Source organism: Armigeres subalbatus, chromosome 1, assembly GCF_024139115.2.
Source record: "Armigeres subalbatus isolate Guangzhou_Male chromosome 1, GZ_Asu_2, whole genome shotgun sequence".
NCBI lineage: Eukaryota > Metazoa > Arthropoda > Insecta > Diptera > Culicidae > Armigeres > Armigeres subalbatus.
The window spans coordinates 70,396,908-70,407,792 of NC_085139.1; the positions used below are offsets into that span (position 1 = coordinate 70,396,908).

The following is a 10,885-nucleotide window of genomic DNA, read 5'->3' on the forward strand; positions in this document are numbered from 1 at the left end:
GTAAAACAACCAGTCTTCACGAAAACATGAGCGGCGCTGAGCTTGAGTGCAGTTTTTGCAAGTTCATGTTCATCCCGAGCGCGCGTTCTCCTTCAAGCTCGTGTTCACCATCAGCATCGAACATGAGTGCGAAAAATGAACGCGGTGCGGCTCAGCTCAGGCTCGAGTTCAAGTTCAAAACTTGGGCTGTGTGTTCAGGCTGTGTGCTCATCCAGCATGCTGTGTGCTCAGACTGTGTGCTTAGACTGAGAACTGAGGCTGTGAGAATAAGTTTTGGGCCGGGCGCGATGCTTTACTATTAAGGCTCCCCCAGACCTAAGCGATTTCATCGCCGCGACGGCGACAATTAGTCGCCGCGATTCTATCGCTGGGTCGCTGCAGGAAATGTTCCATGTAGGCTTCCATACCAATGGCGACAGAATCGCAGTCGCCAAGCGATAGAATCGCGTCGTTATTGTCTCGTCGCGTGTGTTTGGGAGAACCTTTCGTATTCGCCATAGTTGAGCGGCATAGCAAAAAATAAGAATCGGAGCTCGTAGATGAAAACAAGTTATGGTTTCAGCATTTGCATTTGCGTGCGTCCAAACGGGAAAAGAATCAAAACGTTCGCAAAAGTACCCATTCTGCGTGACCCTTTAGTATGTGAAAAGCAAGCGTGTTATGTTTTATAGTTGAAAATAATCCAAAACGTGAAGCAAACTAACTTTAAAATGAAAATTTAGTTTGTAAGCAAAAATGGTACATAACATTATTGTTTCTGCATTATTGCATTGGGGAAAATGAAATATAAAATCTTCCTAAAAAACAAAAGCATAAAAAGTGTACAATAAACGGATTAGTTTATTGATTGCCAGTATATTCATTGTGTTTGCTACATAAGATACACAAAACACATGTATACAATGGCAGGCATAGAAAAGCCTCAATTATAACGGTTGCTTTAAATGCTAATAGGGAACCCACAGACAAACAGACATAACACTCGTCAAATTTCCATCGTTCCCTGATTTACTGGTCAATTCAAATAATCATTAGTTGGCCAATCGATCACTTGTGGCGCGCGCATCGTTTTTGCTCGAGTTTGACGTTTGCTCACTACCGCCACCTGGTTCGTGATTTGCCCAACTAACTGAAATCAACAGATGTCGTTAGTGTTTGAACGACGATGAATTTGATGGGTAAATGTTCAATGTGTTATGTCTGTTTGTCTGTGGGGAACCCTTAGTTGAAAACAGGTTAAGTTGCAGTTGAAATGTAGACCAATTGAAGAAAAAAAAATGTTTCGATATTGTAGACTGTGTGTCAACTTACTTTGTTTTCCACAAACCCTCAACAAATTGTGTTGAACATATAGAATTGTTTTTTTTTTCTTTGGTAGGTAGATACATAGTAAAGCACGTGAGTTAAAATTTATGCATTAGTTGTTCAATAATTCCGATTTCACATGGAGGCTTATATAATGAATACTCCTGATTGTTGATTATTGCATTGTCAAATTGCCAAAATATAACACACATTTCCATCTCAAGTAGAGAGAAATCCCTCAGTGCCGGACAACTAAGTCACATTACGTAAAATTCTATAAAATTCGGGTACCCTGCATACACAAAATATACGATCCATATTTGATTATTTGAACATGTTTTCCGATGATGTACCTTGATAATGACTGAAGATAAAAAAAATTACGGATTACAAAACCGTCCTCCAATATCGTAAGCGGCATTTTAAAATATAACCGCGTTCCTACTCGCTTGAATCTAATGAGGTCGGTCTTTGCTAGGGGAATACGTTCCACGTACATCCGTGTAGAACAACTTTGTGAAAACAATCGCGTAGAAAAACGGCGTAAATGTCGAAATTCACCAAAAAAATCAAGTGATTTATGCAATCCGCTTAAAAGCAACCCAAGTATACACATTCATAACACAATTTTTCACTTGTGTAAAGATAAGTCAGTGCAAGTATGTAGTGCGACTTTTAAAGGAAATTACATAAAACTTAAAGTTCCCACCTTTTTCAAAGTCAAAAAAAAAATTGCACAGGAAAGCAACCGAAAGAATTTTTGAAACTCTTCTCAACAAGTCTGAAGGCTATTCAATTACAAATGGTTAAAAGTACGGGGTTGGACTTTTCTTATGCTTATGTTTTTCGTAGAATGTCCTTATACTCTGTCATTGAGGATATTTCAAATATCTACGGGCATAATAAGATGATAAATAAGTTCCTTTTTAACATTACGAACAAAGTAGCATCGAACGATTGAAATTCAATTATATTAACCCTCTCTCGCCCATGGTGTCTGTGGAGCACCATCGAGTTTTGCACCTTCTAACCTTAATCGAATTGTTTCAACAACAAAAAGGAATATTTGTCACATCTTTATGGTTCCATTAGACTGCAAATATAATTGAGTACAAATAGTGAAACTATTGAAAACAATCAATTAATTATTGATTTACAATCAAAAACTTTTTTTTTCGTTTTCCACTAATTTTGGCTATGTCAAATAACTTTTGTTCTAGCATTTTTCTCAAATGATTTTTTTAAGATAATTTCTTCCTATTGAAATCTTTGAAAAAAGTCGTGAGCGGGAAAGGGTTAAAACTAGAGTTTCAACACCAAAATGCTAAGCCAAGCCAACCAAGCAATGTCTGTTGATTGTAACCGATGTTTTGTACCGTGCTCAAAGCGGCGCTCACAGCCGCGCTGAAAACATCAATGTTCGAGCGCCGCTGTGAGCGCGGTGCAAAACATGAGCATCCAGCCTACGCTCGGGTTCATGCTCATTTTTACGAGTGCACGTTCGAGCCCGAAGCGAATGTTCATTCGAGTACGGCAGCACGGATAAACATTTGCGCGGGGCTGCACCTTGAAGACTGAAAACAACCAGTTTAACGACCTTACGTCGTCCATTCAGCTCAACCGTTACCGGAATCTGTCCTTCAACAACCAAACGATTTACATTAATCACTGCCAACTTCTTCGTACACTTCTGCAATGGAATATCGGCGAATTCCCCCTCGTACGTCTCTCTACTGACGACGGAAACTGCAGCTCCACAATCTATCTCCATATCTACTCGTACTTCTTCAACCAAACGGAAACACGATTCGTTGATTTTTCCGATGGAAGAGATCAACATACAATCCATCTCCTCATCATCCGAGATAGATCTGTTAAGCCGACGACGCAAACTCTTCTGGTACTCTGTCAACTTCGGCTTTGCTGCTGGAGCATCCACAAACTTCACAGATTTCTTCACCTTATCCTTCAAGTCATAGCAGAAGCGACGTGTGTGACCATCTCTGCCACAGTAACTGCAGTGAAACTTCTGCGATCGGGATGAAGAACGATGTCCACGATCAAACGAACCAGAACGACTACGGCTCCTAAAACACTTATTTGAGCAACGACTTCTACCACGGGATCTACTAAGTGAGACAACACTCTCTTCTCGCTTACCAAGCCTGCTCAACACACTCACACGACCGGACTCTCGAGAAACCAGCTTTCGATTCACTCCAGCTAGCTCCCTGTTGATGATGATCTTCTCCGCCTTGGCTAGCGTCAGACCTTCCTCATCAAACAAACGTTGTTGAACATCCGGGTCGCGAATGCTACAAGCAAGCTTGTCGTGGATTGCGATGTCCTTAAATTCGCCAAACTCACACATCTCAGCTTGTAGCTTTACCGCGAGAATGAAATCCTCCGCACTTTCAGAAGAACCTTGCACTCGTTGATAAAACTTGTAACGCTGGATCATGTCGCTTTCAGTTTTGTCGTATCGCTTCTTCAACGCATCGGTAATCTCCTTAAACGACACCAATTTCAAATCCTTTTCAGGAAACAGAAGCTTCAACTCGCTATAAACGTTCTTTCCGCATGCCACCAGAAGCGATGGCTTCTGCTCTTTCGCATCTATCATTTTGTTGTCGATGAAAATCCAGTCCATCTGCTCCAGATACTGGCTAAACGGAATCGTACCGGGTATGTACGGCTCAACGTGATTCACTAACGGCATACTGACAGCGATGAAAACGACGAAAACTGCGAAAAACGATTTATTAAATTTTCACACAAAACCAAACTAAAAACTTTTTTCAGTGTAATAATCCAATAAACTTGATCGAAACCAACAGTTGACAAATTTATAACAAAATTTTCAAAACTATTTTGTAAACCTTTTTGTTCAACTTTTTAAACGATTTGCTCCACAGTGCAAAACATAAACTGCTTTCTGTGTCAAACCAAACAAACTTCAACCGTTTCGGATCAATCGTATTCAACGACAAACTTTATCAACGAAACAAACCAAACGTGAAACCAAACAAACAAACCAAAACGATGTTGTTGCTCAACACAAGCATAAACTGTAGTTGCTATTAAACATGAGCATAAACCAATACAACAGTATCAGCGTTGCGAAACAAGTTGCAAACAAACTGATATACACTGTGCGTTGCACTACACTGTTGTTGAAACAAACTCTCGTACGTGACAAACTCTTCGGCTGTGACGAAACAAGTTCTAATTAGCTATTATTTATGTGCACAAAGCCGGATCACTGTACGGAAACAAAATGAAACACAATTTCTTTGCTTGCTAGGCACAAGAAAATGGCTCATAAACTGATTTCAACACTTTAACGCATGCAAAGTAAAACACGATTTTCTCTGTTTATTTCCACTATTCGACACTTTGCAGCAAACCTGTGTGAAACAGCAAAACAAACCAACTCCTGCAGTGTAGGTACTGCTACCGCGCAGCGCAAACTGTTGCTCTTCCGTAGGCAATAAACAATCAATCGCCGAACGGATGAATGGCTCGCTCGCAGGTTCGTCCAAACAGCAGTGAAAAACACCAAAATTTCACTGGGAACCGGACTACTTGCACTAATTAGCACTTCTCGGGACGCGAAAACAAAGTCTCCACCTCGTCGCCACTGTAATATACTCGTGGGAGATTGGGTTCTTTAACGATATTCAAACTAATTACTATCGAGACTAATGATATTAGAGTGATAGGTAAACGCGCGTCTGCTCGGGTGTGCAGTCAGTAATAAAACTGATCTTTTATTTCTTCGATTGCCACTGCTGTACCAGACAGCCAGTGGTGTAGCTAGAGGCGGATACTACATTCAACATAACGATCTGTATTTAATTCTACAAGAACTGAAAAAGTAACATAGTTTTTCATCGTTAATGGTTCCATCTAGCTTCAAATAATTCACATGTTGTGCTTGTGCAATTGCACAAATCGAGTTTCAGACATAGTAAATAATTTCCTCGTTTATGTGGTCGGAATGGGATCTGACGACCAAACTGGTCGCAATTGCTGATGAAGCTGTGTGTGGATGCCGGACATAAATAAATACTCATCCTAATCGATTGGGATTGCACAAAAACAATGCGTGTGAAAGAGTTGGTTTTAAAAATATATTGCGAGAGTTCGGCTATGTGCCTGGTGTTGGAAATTTGATCTCATCAGTAGCCTTCTGAGCTGTGGAGGACGTAGGTCCTTCGTATCTTAGTAGGGAAAGCACCTGTCTAGCGTACTGGTTTCGTGGGATCAAACTCCACCGAAGGAAGTGGAAGTTTCAGACATAGTAATTTCCACTCCGGAAGCTTGGAACATGGAACTGCAAGTCGCTAGGCTTCGCAGGTTGCGACAGGATAATCTACGATGAATTACATCTCCGAAACTTCGACGTCGTAGCGCTGCAGTAAATCTGCTGGACAGAACAGAAAGTGTGACAAAGCGGGCATCGAGCGGCTACCTTCTACCAAAGCTGTGGCACCACCAACGTGCTGGGAACCGGCTTCATAGTGCTGGAAAAGATGCGCCAACGCGTGATTGAGTGGCAGCCAATTAACGCAAGGATGTGCAAGCTGAGGATAAAAGGCCGATTCTTCAACTATAGCAGCGGTTCTCAACCTTTTTCTCGAGAGGTACCCCTGTTAAAGATACCGTTAATTTGCTTAAATTATTTTCTCAGTGTGTATCTCATTTTGTTTGAGTGTGCATATTTTTTACACTGGAACGCTTATTAGAATCTGTGTTGTAGAGAAAATTCACTTGTAAACGGTTTTTTGCGAAATACAGACGTGATAGAAATTATAGTCCACCGAGTTTTTGATTCCACTGCTGAGTTCCGAAGAAACATGGTCCATATCGAGCCGGATGTATCACGCGGAATCAGTGGATAAGGTTATTGATCGCGCTCGCGTGTTGGTGAAGTGAATTTGTGATTCCTTGCTCTGGAAGAAGCAAGGAGAATAAAATCCAGCCACGGAGGCGAAAACGAAAATTGAATCATCAAGCGTTTGAAAAGTGGCAGCCATTTTGTGTGACCGGGAGTAGTTGCGAAACCGGTGCGATTGGGGTCATTTGATGATTGATTTGTTGCGCATAAAGTGTGTCGAAATTCGATTCGCGGTTCGCGGCAAAGAAATTGGCATTGCACCGCCGAAATAAAGTGATGACAACAGTTCGACGAGAAATTTGCCGCTGGAAGAAAAAATAAGTGAAAGTGAAAATCTGCGGTGAAGATTTCGACGCCATTTTGAAAAGAATCGCATTTTTTTGGGATGCTTTGCGACGCCATTTTGTGGAAGAAGAATCGCATTTTTTTGGGATGCTTTGCGACGCCATTTTGTGGAAGTGATTTGAAGCCAAGTCGGAAGCATGATAAATGAAAATGGATTAGTTGATGCGTTTTTTGCGGCTCCATTTTGAAAATGAACTAGTACTTCGTGAATAGTGATGTCACTTCGTGACAATTCGTCCAAAATTGAAAAAAAGTGAAACTCTTTGAGTGAAGTGAAGTGATATGCAGTTGAGATCCGGGAAGCAGAAGCGGATTTTATTTTCAACTTCCATTGCCTCTCCATTGTCGTCGTCCGTTTTCCACACACCAGGAGCATTTACCAGCAGAGGAACACCCTTTGGTAATATTCGTGAACAAAAGGAAGAACAAGAAGCCCGTCGTAATCAAACGAAGATGGCGGAAACAGTAGCTTCCTTGGACAGATGTCTCTCGTTAACACAAGGTAAGGTGGAACGAATCAGACGCGCCATACAGGCTGCGAACCAGGATGCTGGTAAGTTCACTATATACGCTCTTAAATTATATGTGGAGACTAACAAATGCATATACGGAATATAATTCGATCCTGAACCGAATCTACATTGCGGATGCTACAAAGGGAACGGAGTTTGAGGACAAATTGATAAACTTTGAAGAATTGTATGAGTTTGTACGGATTTCGCTGGCAGAAATGATTGATCAGCTTGAAAAGGAACAACAGCCAACTGCTGATCAACACTTAATCGATAGGAAGTTTATGGAAGTTCAAGCAACCAGCTTGGTAGTTCTAGAGCTGCATTCCAAGTAGTACCGTCACTTTTGATGCAGCAGACTCCGCTGCCGACCTTCGATGGTCGGTATGAAAATTGGTACAAATTCAAGGATAGGTTCATAGATATCGTTGATAAATGCGTAGGGGATTCTCCAGCTACTAAATTGCACTACTTGGACAAGGCCCTAGTTGGGAAAGCAGCAGGAGCTATCGACCAACAGACACTGCAAGATAATAATTATGATGGGGCATGGAGAATTTTGACGAAGAGATTTGAAAATCTTCGGATGGTTGTTCAGGGGCATGTCACACAACTATTGAGCTTGAAGCAGATGTCTAAAGGGACACATGGGGAACTTCGATCCTTGTTAGATGTTCTGGAGAAACGTATCGAGTCTCTGGCGTTTCATGATTTGAAAATGAAGGATAAGTTGTCTGAAGCTATTGTTGTCAACTTGCTGATATCGAAATTAGATCCTGATACCAGAAAGGCATGGGAAGCCACAGTAGATCATGGTGACCTTCCGGTATACGCGGATACAGTGGATTTTCTGAGAAATTATTGTTATATGTTGGAAAGATGTGAGGATTCTATTATGTCGGGGAAGCCAAGAGGAGGAAATGTCAGTTCTGCTACACTGAAAACCGAAACTACCCAAAAGTGGGTTGTTTGCACTCAAAACCGTGGTTTGGCCCAATAACCCAAATTTGAGTAAAATGACTTTTCTGGCACTAGGTAGTTTGCCTTTGATCCCATGTAAACAATTTACCCAAAGCTGAGTTTAATTTATCCAAAGCGGACCTTGATCCACCCAAAATAGAGAATATTGAATTTACTCAAATTTGGGTTATTGGGCTGAGCAACCTCGGTGAGGTGTTTGCATCTTGCTCTAGTTTTGATAGCAATCATGGGAAAGAAAGGGAAAACTACCCAAATTTGGGTAAATTTTTTCAGCGATGTTCTCAATAGTGCGTATATTGAACTCAAAGTTTGGGTTGATTTATCTGTCCGTGTAGGAGTGGTGTTCCTGCTGCTGCTCCGGTCAAGGCGCATGTAGCTTCAGTACAGCAAGGGGCGATTCAAATATGACGTCCACTAGTTTTTGAGATTTCTAGATCACCCCCCCCCCCTCTGTCACACTTTTTTGTATATGTAGTATATGTACTGTCACAAAATTTTAGACCCCCTCCCCCCCTAAAACCTGTGACATCATTGTTGAACGATCCCCAAAGCAAGTGCCCGGTTTGTGACAACGATCACCTAGTGGAAGCATGTGAGGCTTTCAAGAAGATGAGCGTAAGCAGTCGCTATGCGAAAACAAAGCAGTGTGGTCTTTGTTTTGGATGCTTGAAGAGAGGACACCGAACAGCCAACTGCAAGATGGATACCAGCACGTTGTGTGAATGTCGGAAGAGACACCATCCCCTAATGCATATCGACGAAAAACCAGAGAAGGTGGAGACGGCAATAGGTGATACATCGGCGAAGCAGGCTGCTGTTGGTACGGCAGCGACGAAGGAATCACCGAGAATTGTAGCAACGTGTGCGGTTCCAGTGTTGCAGAATGCAGTACAGAAGCAGGTGTAATTGGCGACAGCGATCGTTGATGTCTTCGATAGTAGCGGTGTGCTACAAAGATGTCGTGCATTACTGAACTCTGGAGCAATGGCGAATTTTGTATCCCAAAGAATAAGCGATTTACTGCGTTTACGCGAGGAAAGCGTAGACATACCAGTAGTTGGTGTGAACGGAACTCGAAGTACAGTGAAATTCAGAGTCAATGCTACCGTAAGGTCTAGAGCTTCGGACTGTGTGATCTCCTTGGACTTATTGATAGTACCACGCGTGACAGGAGCACTACCAGGAATGCAGTTGGACACTTCAAATTGGCCGATACCAGATGAGCTTCAGTTGGCAGATCCAGGGTTCTTCCGCTCCAGTCGCGTGGACATGCTTATTGGAGCAGATGTTTTCTATGAGCTGATGCAAGCAGGGAAAATTATGATGTCCGACGAACTTCCATTGCTGCAGGAAAGTTTGCTGGGATGGCTGGTGGCTGGATCTTTTAATGCTGATCGAGGTGTATCCAGCGTCAAGATTTGCCAGGCGGAAGTTAACGATAGGAGGGATGATCATCTGAGTTTGTTACTGGAACGTTTTTGGATGATTGACGACAAAATGACCGAACCCTTGAATGATGCTTGCGAAAGACATTTCCGGGCTTCGTATACCAGAGGAAAGGACGGTAGATATATCGTGCAGCTTCCATTCAAGGAAGATGCAAATAGACTAGGGAATTCGAGAGACCAAGCGGAGAAGAGATTCAAGGCTCTAGAGAAAAGACTGGAGAAGTGCCCTGAAGTAAAGAAAATGTACTCGGATTTTGTGAATGAGTACAGAGTACAGAGTAGATTTGGGCCATGCAAGAGTTTTGGATGCTGATGAAGCTAAGCTGGGAGAAGGATATTACTTGCCACACCATTGCGTACTAAAACCCGATAGTTCAACGACTAAGTTGCGGGTGGTTTTTGACGCGTCCGCAAAAACAACCAACGATGTGTCATTGAATGATATCTTAATGGATGCTCCAACAGTACAGAAACCACTATTTGATATAATTTTGAATTGGCGTTTGTATAATTACGTTTTTACTGCGGATGTTCAGCGTATGTATAGACAAGTAATGGTAAATGAAAACGACACGAAGTACCAGAGATGTTTGTGGAGAGGAGACAGAGCGCAGCCAATAATGGATTTGGAACTATTAACGGTGACGTACGGTATTGGCCCGGCAGGATTTCTAGCAACTCGCTGTCTTCTTCAGTTGGCCGAAGATGAAGGTGAAAGATTTCCTGAAGCAAGCGCGGTACTTACGAAGGCATTCTACGTTGACGACGCACTTTCTGGCGCTGACACACTGGAAAAAGCGAAGGAATTGCGAGAAGATTTGCAGAAACAAGGGAGGATTTAAGCTACATAAGTGGTGCGCTAATAATCCGCAGTTACTGGAAGGAGTGCCAATTGAGGATCGTGATAAACATCTCAGCTTCAAAGACAATGAAGTTAACGGAGTTATAAAGACGCTAGGACTTTTGTGGGACCCTTTTACCGATCACTTTTTGTTTCGTGCCAAACCGATGACGGACATGGGTATTCCGACAAAGAGATTGCAAGATTGTTCGATCCCCTTGGCGTTTTGGGACCAATCGTAGTGCTAGCCAAGATAGTGCTACAACAGCTTTGGCGGAAAAATGTGGATTGGGATGATCCGATTCCGGACGAAGAGTTTGTGGTTTGGAGTAAACTGAGAACGGAATTATGTAGTGTAAACAATATGAAGATACCAAGGCTTGTGACAGTGGATAATCCAATAACGTTCGAACTACATGGATTTTCGGACGCATCAACTAAAGCGTATGGCTGTTGTGTGTATCTGAAGAGCATAACTGCTGACGGCGTTGGAGAAGTGAGGTTGCTTTGTGGCAGTTTTATTGCTTAGTGGCAGTCAATATTTGTAAAAAAT

General features: G+C 42.2%; 1 protein-coding gene across 1 annotated transcript; it reads left to right on the plus strand.

Annotated features, from left to right (window-relative positions):
• The first annotated feature begins 9,027 nt into the window (after positions 1-9,027).
• Positions 9,028-9,804, plus strand: LOC134206249 (uncharacterized). The gene has a single exon (XM_062681946.1). The coding sequence runs from the start codon at positions 9,028-9,030 to the stop codon at positions 9,802-9,804; it is 777 nt and encodes a 258-aa protein (XP_062537930.1).
• The last annotated feature ends 1,081 nt before the right edge of the window (positions 9,805-10,885 follow it).